The sequence below is a fragment of the Orcinus orca genome, chromosome 3, assembly GCF_937001465.1.
Source record: "Orcinus orca chromosome 3, mOrcOrc1.1, whole genome shotgun sequence".
NCBI lineage: Eukaryota > Metazoa > Chordata > Mammalia > Artiodactyla > Delphinidae > Orcinus > Orcinus orca.
This window is the reverse complement of record NC_064561.1, coordinates 113101841-113115265: the sequence shown is the minus strand read 5'-3', so window position 1 is coordinate 113115265 and position 13425 is coordinate 113101841. Positions and strand designations below refer to the sequence as shown.

Here is a 13425-nt window from a genome sequence, read left to right as displayed (position 1 = left end):
GGTTAGAGGAGTCTGGGAATGTGAACTTTTAGTATACAAACTTCACTGTACATAAAGCTTTGCTAAATCCCTCTCTTTTTAGCATAGGACCCTGGCTTAACAATGTCTAGTTTCTTTTGAGTAGAGATCCTATTTTATCCTCCTCACATAATAATCCTCTAGTCAGGAGCAGATCCCAGTTTTGTAGTGTCTGAAACTCATGAAATTTGGGGGCTTTGAGACAGAGAATAAAAAATAACTTAGTTAAAAAAATTAAAACCAACCAAAAAATGACCCATTTGAACACATTTCTTGGGCCCCTCCCAGGGCCTTGGAAGGGACCCATGACAGTGCTAGGCTCTGAACCTAAAGATTACTTAATTTCATGGTAAATCTAAACTAGCCTCCAATCTTCCTTGAGGTGGGGGGAGAGGAAATTGCTTAGTAGTATAGAATTAGGGGGGATTTGATTTAAATTGCAAACAAACTTTGAAGCAAAAAGACTTTCACTCCAAGTCCTAGAGGTACCTGCTACTATCAATTTCTAAGCCTTTTTAGGGGGAGTTGTGTTGGAAAGGATTGCTTCTTTGCTTTCCACATTCCTGTTTTCAGCCTTCTTGTGTTTGCCAAATTAGTTTTTGTTTCTCTATCAGCTTTCCAATGTCCAAAATGTTGATGCTGTTTGGTCCTTTACATTCTTGCTGTTCTTGTTTATGCCGCTTAAAAAAAAAAAAAAGTCTTTCTTGTCATTTTACTGAGTTTCGGAAAGGGGCAAAAGTTAAGGTGTGCTATACCTGCCATTCTTAACCCAAAATCAGAATGTGCCATATCACACTCCAAAATTGCCCCCCAAAATGGCTGAAGGACTTTACACTCCTAGCAGCACAGCATGAAAATATCCACTTACCTTACCCTTGCCAACACTCCATATCCTCCACATTTCTGAATCTGATTCAACTATCTCATTGCTTAAATTTGCATTTCCCTGATTACTAGTGAGGTTCAGGATAATTTTATGTTTATTGACCTTTTGTATTTCCTCTTCTGTGAATAACCTGTTTATATAATTTACCCATTTTTCTAATAGGTAGTGAAGGGTATCAGAACATGCCATCCCAAAATATCACTGTGGCATGCTGATTAAGCTGAAGGCAATTGAGAAAAAGCAAATACAGGAAAGGCTCTCTGACTTCCCCCTTACTACCCAAAGCAGGGCATAAAATTTCCCTTGAGAAAGATGCCCTCCCTATACGAGGACGAGGAGAACATTCTTATCACTGGAGATAGGGATCCAACATCAAGATTAATCTGTATAAAAAAATCCATTAAAATAACCCTGGGACTTCCCTGGTGGCACAGTGGTTAAGAATCTGCCTGCCAATGCAGGGGACACGGGTTTGATCCCTGGTCCAGGAAAATCCCACATGCTGTGGAGCAACTAAGCCCGTGCGCCACAACTACTGAGCCTGCGCTCTAGAGCCTGCGAGCCACAACTACTGAGCCCACATGCCAGAACTACTGAAGGCCGCACACCTAGAGCCCACGCTCTGCAATGAGAAGCCACCGCAAGGAGAAGCCCTAGCAGTGCAACGAAGAGTAGCCCCCGCTCGCCACAACTAGAGAAAGCCCGCGAGCAGCAAAGACCTGACACAGCCAAAAATTAAAAACAAAAAAAAGTTGTATTTCACTAGTTTCCACAATTTACCAACCCTAGCTCAAGCCCCTTTTTCCTGTCTCTTCATTCTCCAGTTTGTCATTCTTTGCTAAAATGGTATACATGCGCTCAAGCCTATCCATTCCTTTGGGTTTATATTTCATATATATTAACCTCTGTGTACATGTAAAAATATTAACGTCAAAAAAAATTTGTATGCTTTGCTCCTGTTAATCTCTTTTGTAAGTTTAATTCTCAGGCCCAGCCTCAGAATCTAAGAGGGTAAAGGAAAGGTTTTTCCTCCCATACATTAGTTTACCTTTTTCTTGTTGATTTGTAGGCATGCTTTGTATTTGTTTTAAATTTTTTTTCTGTTACACAAGTTAGGAATATTTTTAAATTTCTCTCCCTCTTTAACTTTCATTATGACATCCGAGTTCTAAGACATTTTAAATTTTGATATAGTTTTGCTTTTTGTTTCTATATAGAAAAGATCTTCCTTATCCTAATGTCTTAAACATGATTAAAATTTTCTTTCAATACACATGTGATTCTGCTTTTTACATTTAGATGTTTAATCCATTTGGAATTTATTTTTATGATGGCAGGGGCCTTTTTTCCCACATCAACAATTGAAATATATATTAAATAGTCCCTCTTTTATCCATTTATTTGAAATGCTATATTTATTAACTACTTAAGGCTTATACAGGTATTATTCAGTTTCTGGGTTCTCTATCCTTGCCTAGGGATTTACAGCTTATTTATTACAAGCTTTTCAAAACTGCACTTCACATAGAAAATAACCTTGCAAGACATTAAATGGAAATTTGCTAACATTATAAAAAATACCAACTATAGATTGAAATAAAATGTCCACTTTAATAGTTATCACATAAATGTTTACTTACACTTATCTGAAAATTATAAGAGGACAATTTGTGCATGTCACATTCATATTACTATCCATATAAGAACAACGACACATATTCATTTATTCAGCTATATCAGGATAACACACAAGGTTTTGTTTGTTTTAGACTTCTCAGTTAAAAGGAAACACCAAATAAGGGAACTGAATTTCCAAAAATTAAGTTATTAACAAAATGAATAATAAAAATTATTTCTAAATGTCTTAGGTTTTGACAACTTTGAATTATACTTACATAATATTATTTCCCCAAACCATAAATTACAACAAGGGTCACTGTCAGGGTGAAAATATATATTTTCAAAGCTTCTTTAAAATATGCTATTATGCTTTAACATCACTTGATTTATTCTTGGCACATGTGGCATCTTGAGAAGTAAAAATACACTTTGCCAGTTTTATGTTATTGTGCAGGTATAAGAGAAAGAGCTCAGCTTGGGAGGCAGACAGACCTGTGTTCAGTTACCAGCTTTGTCCAAAGTCGTGTTAGGCTGGTCAATTACTTCTTGGCACTGGGGCCAGGATTAAATTAAATAATGCCTATTTTAAAATGCATAGCATGGGCACTAAATGAATGATACATCCTTTCCCTAATTTACCCACATTGAAGCCATAGCAAAATATCACAGTCTTATGTTTTGGTACAATTTGAAAAACCAGGAAAAAAAACTGGGAAATTTAAAAATAAAATCAATGTGCAATGTGCTTTGAAAAAATCGCACTTTTAAGAAATAAGGAAAGCCTTCATCAGGTTTAAATATTTTTCAATAAAACTTAGTGCCTACTATAACCTGATTTTTTTAAAAAGTCCTAAAATATGATAAAATGGTCAATGGTTAAGGACTTTTGGTTTTCTCTTGTGCTATTGATATAAAAATAATGGCTATATTTAAGGCTCATTAAGTGATATAGTTTGTAGTTGCCCTGAACCAAATCTATGTTCTTGATGTTACACTATCAATTAAAACAGACCTACTGCCTTGAATGACTGTCAGAGAGAAATTCCCATGATATTCTTCATTTCAACAACCATGGCTTCCTTGCTGATTTTAAGTAAGTTCATTTTGTGGCATGTGGCAGTACAGTTTGTCTGTGATAAGGATGATTCTTATATATACAATCACAGACCCATCTTTCTCATGCTAAATGCTTGGTGTTTAGAAGATCTAAGACACCGGAAAATTGAATTGACACAAGGAATAGCCTACTCTAGACAGCAATACTTCCATCCCTATTCTTAGCACTGAGGATGCAGAAATAACCCCATTCTTGTTTTCTACCCTCACCACCCAACAAATCATCCTTCCAAATCTGACTCAAAAACTCCTCCTCCAGGAACCTTTCCCTAACCAAACTTCACACCCCTCCATTTATGTCCCTGACACTCATGTGTAATTTGTATTAACTTCAACCTGCATATACTATTATTCAAGTTTTGTTTGTCTTCTACTTCCAGCTAGGATATAGTCTCTGACTTTTTAAGCTTCCACAGTGTTTAGCACAATGTATGCATGTATGTATGTGACTGTGTGTATGCATGTGGGGGGCGTGTGTGTGTGTTGAATGAATAAAAGACTAAAGAACCTGAGTGGGGTGTTGGGTAGGAAAAGTTTCACATTTTTTCAGAAATCAAAATTGCTGGACCTTCTTAATACTAAAAAATCTGATTTCCAAAGCTATCTGAGTTTGGTTTAGGCTATGTCAATAATAAAAAGGCAGTGAAAAAACTGTTTAAAAAACCCTCATGAAATATTCCAAAAGGCTTTTCAATAAATTATTAAGAGTACCAAACTAAAACATTTTACTAAATAGTGGGATAATCTTTCCTATATCTTTATAAATGGAGACTTCTTTTCATTCAAGACAAAGAATACTGAACAGGAATAGGTGTTGTGAATCAGGATAAAAAAGGCAATTCACTCTAAGTCAATATCTAATGCACATTTTGCAATTGATTTGAAAAGCCTTCTGTGGCAAATATGTATGTTATGTTAAGTAAAAGAATGGTTTATATTAGGATGTTGTTTGGTACTATAAAATATGACACATATACTAAAGCTGCTATTTAAAAAGAAAAATTTTGTTTATTATAGCTGTTTTTATTAAAATAGGATATAATTTTAAAATTACTCTTAATGTGTATATTTTCAAATTTCCCTGACAGTGTCCTTTTGAGAAATCTGACAATTTATAGTTAGATTACAGACATTTGAATTTCACTTTTACAATTGAAAGTATTACACTTACATAATAACAAACAACAATATATAGTAGTTTCTTTTTACTGAAGCACTCTGCAATTTATATTTAAAGCTTCACAATAAAACAAAATTCATTGTACTTTTTGTACGTAAAATTACATAACACATAATGTACACTATAATTACATTAAGAATAAATAAAATGAAGCATAAAAATTCTGTACCATAGGGGCTTCCCTGGTGGCGCAGTGGTTGAGAGTCCGCCTGCCGATGCAGGGGACACAGGTTTGTGCCCCGGTCCAGGAGGATCCCACATGCCGCGGAGCGGCTGGGCCTGTAAGCCATGGCCGCTGAGCCTATGCGTCCGGAGCCTGTGCTCCGCAACGGGAGAGGCCACAACAGTGAGAGGCAAAAAAAAAAAAAAAATTCTGTACCGTAACAATGGATTGTTTTAGCTGTCATTCTAAATGTTAGTTTAAGTTTTGAGTTCTAATGTACTTTAAACCCAAAAACCTTTATCTTCAAATAATATATTAAAAATATCAAGTTCAGAGTATAAACATAAAACTCTTTATGCTCTTTTTTCTAGGTCATCTAGGAAATAAAATGAGAGAAATGAGACGCAAGGTAGTTCTTTTTCTTACTGCAAAATGCCTCCTTGCTTCCCCATATACCTCTATATCATTTCTAGAACAAATATTACAGAATGATGGCAAATTACAAGCTTTGGCAAATTATAATCTTATTTAAGTGGTTTCTTATTTGGAAAAAAGAAAAAAATTTAAGAAGTTCCATTTTTGGCTTATTCATTCTCAACCTTTTTTTCTCTAATACATAATAGTAGTAAAAAAGCATTTCTTAAAATGCTCACTATTTTAAACAACACAGAATTAATTGTATTAATTTATAGAATTAAATACTAGGGCGAGGTCCTAGAATTTGTTACACGTAGGGCTAAACTTGCAAGAGATCGCATGGCAAAAGTAGAAACTTTGTGACATATCCCAGCTTTTGAAATATAGTTAGAAGCCAATCGAAAAAGCCTTTCAGCACCAAAGGTATTGAAGTGCCCAGGAAGCACCTTCTCTACCAGACCTCTGTCCACTAATTCTATCAGACGTTCACAGGTTCCAACATAGTCACTTATCCTGCTGTATGGGAGCCAGTCAATCAGTGATCCATCATACACGACGTCTCCACTGAAGAGAATCTTTCGGTCTTTGTCATGTAAGCAAATACTGCCCCTAGAATGACCAGGCATATGCATAACAGTGAGCTGTCTGTCACCAAGGTTGATCACATCCCCTAAAAATGGAAACAGAATTTACAGATAAACATGTCATATATTTGACTTCAATCGCTTAAAGAATAGAAGAACACAACAGTTTCAAAGATGTTGGGAAGGATGAACTTATTTTAGTTTTATTTTAAAAATACCTACTTCTTATTGATGATTTAAAATAAGTTGCCTATATTTCACTTCTGTTGTTTGCTAGACCAGTGTTTGCCAAAGTAAACAGTGAAACACAATTTCTGCTGGTTGTTATAATATATAAAAGAAAAGAAGAAAAGAAGATTCTGTGGTCAAATAATTTTGAAAACCCTTCAAAGAAAATTAAGCAGCTTTCTTTTCTGCAAGATATGCTAATGTACATTTAATACGCTAATGTACATTGTGGATATACACAAGGGAGATGTGGCTGTATAGTTTCTCAAATTTATTTGACCAAAAACCTCAGTTTTCAGAATATCCATTGTACTAGTATCTGGTGACACAATTCATGAATGGTGCTCTAGTGAACAGTATTATATTGTCACTCTGTGGAAATTAAGACCTGAGGAATCGGTACAAATGATGATGCTCTGGCTACTGGTATTGCTGTAATAAACTGTTCTTAGTCTCTGACCCAGGAACCTCATGTCTTCTGTCAGAATCCATGAAACTGGGGCAAGCTAACTTACTAACCTGCAAGTACGGTAAAATCTCACACTCTTCTCAGTTATTTGACAGTGGGGAGGAAACTGAGCTATATGAATACAAATTGCTGTTTTACTGGATTTAAATCAGTACTAACTTAGGTAAATCATAATAAGTTAAAATATTCATATTGTTATCTCTAGTGCAAACATATACAGAAAAAAATCAAAGAAATATAGCTAAAATTAATAGTGAAATTAAAATGGTGTAATAATCAGGAATTGTTAACATAAAAGAAGAAAATAAAGGAAAAACAAAGACATAAACAAGAAATGAGACATAGAAAACAGATAACAAAATGGCAGACCTAAATACAGCCATATCAATAATTATATTAAATATGAAAGGGATAAACACTCTAATCAAAGGCAGAGATTGTCAGTCTAGATTAAAAAGTGAGATATGTATGCAGTCTACAGGAGAGGAACTATAAAATCAAAGACAAAAATAGTTTGAAAAATTATACCATATAAATATTAACAATAAGGGCTTCTCTGGTGGTGCAGTGGTTAAGAATCCGCCTTAACTTAATGCAGGGGACATGGGTTTGAGCCCTGGTCCAGGAAGATCCCACATGCTATGGAGCAACTAAGCCCGTGTGCCACAACTACTGAGCCCACACGCCACAACTACTGAAGCCCGCGTGCCTAGAGCCCAAGCTCTGCAACAAGAGAAGACACCACAATGAAGAAGTGCACTGCAACTAAGAGTAGCCCCTGCTAGCCACAACTAGAGAAAACCCGCGTGCAGCAATGAAGACCCAACGCAGCCAAAAATAAATAATTTTAAAAAATATATTAACAATAAGAGAACTAGAGTGGCAATACTGTCAGACAAAATGGTTTTTTATATAAGAATATTACTAGAGGAAAGAGGTACATTTTATGAGGCTATACATTAGGTCAATACATGAAAAAAATTCTAAATGCATATGTACCTAAAATAGAGACTAAAAATTCTTCAAATAAAAACTGACATAATTAAAATAAGAATAAACAGTTCAACAACTGTGCTTAGAGATTTGAATAGTCCTCTCTGAATAATTCATAATACAAGTAGATTGAAAATCAGTAAGGATACAGAAGACCTGAACAACACTATCAACCAGCTTGACCTAACTGACATATATAAAATAGTTTACACCAAAACAGTGAAGTACACATTCTTTTCAATTGCACATGAAAAAGGTGTTTTGTTATATTTGTACACTGAAAACTACAGAAACATTTTCAAGAGAAATTAAAGAGGATCTAAGCAAAAGGAGAAACGTGCCATATCCATTGATTGGAAGACTCAAAGCTGTTAGGATGGTAATTAAATCCAGTTTTTCTTATAACTGCACTGTCTAATAGTACTTTCTAGGATAATGGAACAACATTATCTGTATCAACATTGTCCAATATGGTAGCCACCAGCTATGTGTAGCTAATGGTTCTTGAAATAAAGCTAGTGCAACAAGGAACTAAATTTTTAATTTTAATCAATCTTAATTAATTTAAATTTGTATTAGATAGCTACATGTGGCTAGTGATTACTTTAATGGTCAGTGTAGATCTATAGATTCAAGAATCTCAATCAAAACCTTGACATGCTTTTTTACAGAAATTGAAAATCTGGCTCTGAAATTTATATGGAAATGCAAATGACCTAGAATAGCCAAAACAATTTTGAAATAGAGGTATAAAGTTGGAGGACTTTTCTAATTTCAAGAGTTATAACAAAGTTGCAATAATCAGGAGAGTGTGGTGCTGGCTAAATGATAGACATAATCATTGAAAGAGACTAGAGTCCAGAAGAAAACACTCACATATATGGTCAGTGTTTTTTTGCGGTGCGCAGGCCTCTCACTGTTGTGGCCTCTCCCATTGCAGAGCACAGGCTCCAGACGCGCAGGCTCAGTGGGCATGGCTCACGGGCCCAGCCACTCCGCAGCATGTGGGATATTCCCAGACCAGGGCACGAACCCGTGTCCCCTGCATCGGCAGGCGGACTCTCAACCACTGCGCCACCAGGGAAGCCCATGGTCAGTGGATTTTTGACAAAAGTATCAACTAATATAATTCACTGGGTAAAAGGATAGTCTCCTCAACAAATTAGAGTGGAATACTTTGGATATATATACATATGCAAATAAACAATAGGCACCTCTCAACACTTACTTCACAATATTAACAAAAATTAACTCAAAATGGATCATAATCCTAAATGTGAGAGCTTCCAGCAAAAAAAAAAACAGAAGAAAATCTTTGTGATCTTGGGCTAGTCATAGAGCTCTTAGATATGACACAAAAAGCATAAAACATAAGGAAAATAGACTAATTGGACTTCATCCAAGTTATAAACTTCCCTGCTTAAAAAGATACCATTAAGAAAATGAAAAGGCAGGTCACACACTGGGAGAAAATACTTGCAAAATGTATATCTGATAAAGGACTTGAATTCAGAATATATAAAGAACACTTACAACTCAATAAGAAAACAATTTTTCAATTTTTAAAAAAGAGAAAAGATTTTGATAGACCCTTAAACAAAGAAGATATTTGAATAGCAAATAAGTACCTGAAAAGATGCTCAATGTCATTAGTCATTAGGGAAATGCAAATTATATATACATACACATACACTTATCCCTATTTTCCATCTGAACTCCTGAGCTCATTAGTACTTGGCATCCCTCAATCAAGAAACCCCTTTGCTTGTGACTTCCCTGGTGGTCCAGTGGTTAAGACTCCTCACTTCAACTGCAGGATGGGTTCAATCCCTGGTGAGGGAACTAAGATCTCATATGCTGCATGGCGCAGCCAAAAAAAAAAAAAAAGAAACCCCTTTACTTTATTCTTGCCAGAAAACAAACTAACTCCGGGGAGAGGAGCATTCACTTAGGGAGAAGAGTTCAGAGTTTTAACAGCTTCTTAAATGGCTTTCAACCAATTCTACTTATTTTAGTTTTCTTCCCTTTGCCCCAACTAAGGTACCAGCTACTGCTAATTCCTGAGCCTTTTAAGTCTCCTGCAGTGCAAACTGGATTGGCTCTCAATTTTCTATTGCTGGCATAGGATAAAACTGCTAACTCAGTCATCACATTTACTCTCCAGCATCCAAAACAGAACCTCAATGTGGATTTATACATAAAGCAAATAGACAAACCATGGTGCATCTGCTGTAATCTTAGTGGGATTTTGAGAGGGAGTCAAATTAGACGTGTTCGTTCAATCTGCTACCTTTCTGGAATCCATTTTTTGTTTTTAACCTCCCCAAATGATTTTTAAGTTTACCTGAAACAACTGTTCTAATATCTTGATGACTCTAGGAAAATTGTTTAAACATGTACAGTAGGGGCCAAAATGCCTGCCTATTGTGAAAAACAGGCAGAATGATGTGTGCCCATTCAAGAAGAATGTGCTGTATCAGTTTAGGGTTTATTGCTATCTTCTTATAGGAAGATATGATTTCACTATTAGTAGGGTGAGTTGTTTTTCCATCAAAAATGATGCATGCACTGGATGATGACCTCTCCTTGTCTTCCTTGTCCCTTATACACAAGTAAGCTTTTGGGTTAGTGATACACTGCACAGATTTATGCTTCTCCACGACAGGTGGTCATCAATCCACTAAATGAAATGTAATAAGCTAACGAATTCAGCCTCCTTATTTTCTAACCAAAACAATGAAGACTTCATGCTGTTAGGTATGTACGGTTCGTGTGTACGTAACTGTGTATGAGTTTTTAATATAAATATTTTCTATTTCCTTCCAGGTACCTGGATTATGATAATATCAAGTTAGCAGGCCACACCATTCAGAAGAGACAGGAAATTAATATTCCTGAGAAAAGAGGATATTAGATACTACTTGAGAGAGTGAGACATCCAGCTCCTAATGAAAAACAATTTTTAATTTAACACAGTATTACCACCTTCAAAGTTTTTAGTAAATATTAACCTTTCATTTCACACTTTCAAAGGCTTAAAGCACCACAAAGGTAGCTTGCAGGTTCCTTGCAACTCCAAAATCCTGTAATTCCAGCATCAACTGGGATTTAGGAAACCTGGTTTCCAGTCTGAGCTCTTTCCCTAACTATGTGACTTCAGGTATGATATTCAAGCCCGTGTGGATTCTTCATCTATAAAACAATAATTCCTATCGTTCTTTCATCATTTCCTATTTCTGGCACAGAAGCAAAAGTAAATAAATCAAAAGTCATTTATTCATTTAGACAATTTAAATATATTTTAAATACTAATGTAAACTTTTTTGAGGGGGGGCTGGGTGTTAATTTAGTCTGAATACCCATCAACTGCATGGAAATCCTACCTCTAAAAGTATCAATTCCATCAAGAAATACAGCAATTAAAAGTACCTTTAATGTAAATTTAGTTTTCTTTCATCTCAAATTGTCAGGTAATGTAAGACTCCCATCTAAACCATTGTTTTTTTTAATCTTTAGATTTAAAATTTTAATGAAAAGACTGTTTAAGTGGGGTGTGAGGTATAGAATCTTGCTTTCTATTTCTTATGCCTCAAGTGATCAAGATCTCATCTGTAAGATAAACTCATTTTTGTAAAGTACTTCATTATTTGTCATACTGGTTGGTCATAAAAGTGAGACTTATTGTACTGCAGCAACTGGATTTTTCTGCCTCGTAGGGGAATGGTTTAATAAACTAATTTGGCAAATAAAAGAGTTTCAAGATAGAAAGGAAAGAGGGTTTCACCTCCTTCTCAGGATTACCATAATATATTTATGGGGTAGGATTTATGTATGATCTGCATGCTTTGATCTATTGTGCCTGGGTTGCAATCCTAGCTTTTATCTGTATCTTGCTCTGTGGACTCTAGACAAGCCATTTAATTGGGGGTCAGTAGCCTCACTTCAAATGTGTTGCGAGGCTAAAATCAACAGAAGCATTCTAAAAACAAAAAAGAAATTAATATACAAATATCACTGCTGTGACCAACTGGCTTAATTATTTAAGTGACTGTGTGAGGTTGGAAGGGCTGGAACCCTACACTATTTTATTCCATTAGTTTCTTTCTGAACCCCATCCTGCTTTTCACAGAGCCAAAGAGGCCCAAGGTTATCTAAGCATTAGTCCACATACTTCACCATTACGGGAAATAGCCTCCTTATTAATCTTTCTCAGGCCTTGCTTTCAACCAGAATAGAGAGCTGTCATAAGACTCAGACACATTCTACTTTTTATGTTCACAATCAAGCTTTTTCTCTTGTGAGGCAACATCAAGAACTGAAAGATAAAGATGCATGAGCAGATTAGAACCACTGCTCTCTAACGGCTTTCTAAGCCTACAGGTGGGAATTGTTCGTACCCGGCCGATGAAGTCAGCAGTTCTCAAAAGCATAGAACATGACATGCACTCTCCATGAGGCACCATTCCTTAAGAGTCTTTTCGCTAGAAAAGTGCCTGGAAATGTCAGACTTGTGTTCGGGAAAAGAATGGGAATCCTAGTCAGAAGTCTCTATAGCGTTACTACATACCGTACGTTACACAGGAAACTGACTAGGGGGTGGGGCCGGCTTTCAGTCGAGTACTCAGCATTACTACAAGGTGCTGGAGCTTGTCCCTGGTAGGGAAGGCTGCAGTGGCCTTCCACAGACTCTATGGTCGAGTGGGCTTTTGACTCAGGGAAGGGAGAAACAGAAGTAGTGTTTCTGCGATATGACACCTTACAGCCAAGCAGGTGTGCAACAAGCACCCCTCGGACAGTTTCTCCCCAGTCCCTTCCCTTAATGAGAGAACGCGCGCCCGTGAGGGACCATTACCATCCTGCAGGATGAGGGTGGGCTGCACCGCTTGCACTCGGAACTGCCTGGCCCTCCAGCCCGGGCTCGGCGCCCGCACCACCTCACTGTCGGAGAGCCAGGTCACGGTCTCAAAGTTGTCCCCGCGAGCCAGCGCCTCGGCCTCGGCGTGGTGCACCGCCACCCGGTCGAACTGGTAGAGGCCGCCGGAGTGGTCGAAGTGCACGTGGGTAGCCACAGCCAACAGTGGCCGGCACGCCGCATCCTCTTTGGCCCTGCGGTCCTGCAAGAGGCCGGAGGAGTACAGGTACTCCGGGAGGCTGCGCAGCCCCAGGCCTGTGTCGATCACCACGTCCTGCTCGGAGCCGCGCACCAGCCAGATGTTGGCGCGGTTGCCAGACTCATAGAAGCGTTCCTGAATCCAGAAGACGCCGTCGCCCAGGGACTTGTGGGCGTACCACTCAAGCGCAGACATGCTGGGCAAGGATGCGGCCAGGCGGAGTGGGTGTGGGCGTGTGTGCCTCCCGCAGGCTGCCCAGACTCGGGCGCTGCAGCTGTATGGAGCGGTCTGCCCGCAGCCCGGGAGAAACCGCAGAGCAAGGAGGGGGCGGGGGATGCGGATGGGGTTGCGGGGAGAACCAGAAGAAGGAAAGACGCGCGGAGACTCTGCCTGCAGCGTCCGCCCGCACCCTCCTGCCAGCTCCGCAGAGAGCAGGAGCTGCTCTCCTCGTACCGGGGCGCTGGAACAATCGCAGCCTCACTGGCCGTAGCACAAGGGAGCGTTAACGCAGGGGCCAATGCAGTAGACGAGAGATCCAGAAAGTGATAACTCTTCCCACCTCTGGGGGTCTGACGGCAGAGGCCGAGAGCTAAGCGTGGGAGGGAGCAGGGCAGCCCACCCACCGCGCGCTATGTTGCGC

The 13425-nt window shown here is 38.2% G+C and overlaps 1 protein-coding gene across 1 annotated transcript; it reads right to left on the bottom strand.

Moving 5' to 3' along the window:
- Nucleotides 1-2495: 2495 nt before the first annotated feature.
- MBLAC2 (metallo-beta-lactamase domain containing 2) lies at nt 2496-13398 on the bottom strand. Its single transcript, XM_004263541.3, has 2 exons — nt 12527-13398; nt 2496-6070 (listed from the first exon to the last, which is right to left on the bottom strand). The coding sequence occupies exons 1-2, from the start codon at nt 12978-12980 to the stop codon at nt 5685-5687; spliced, it is 840 nt and encodes a 279-aa protein (XP_004263589.1). The 5' UTR covers nt 12981-13398; the 3' UTR covers nt 2496-5684.
- Nucleotides 13399-13425: the final 27 nt, after the last annotated feature.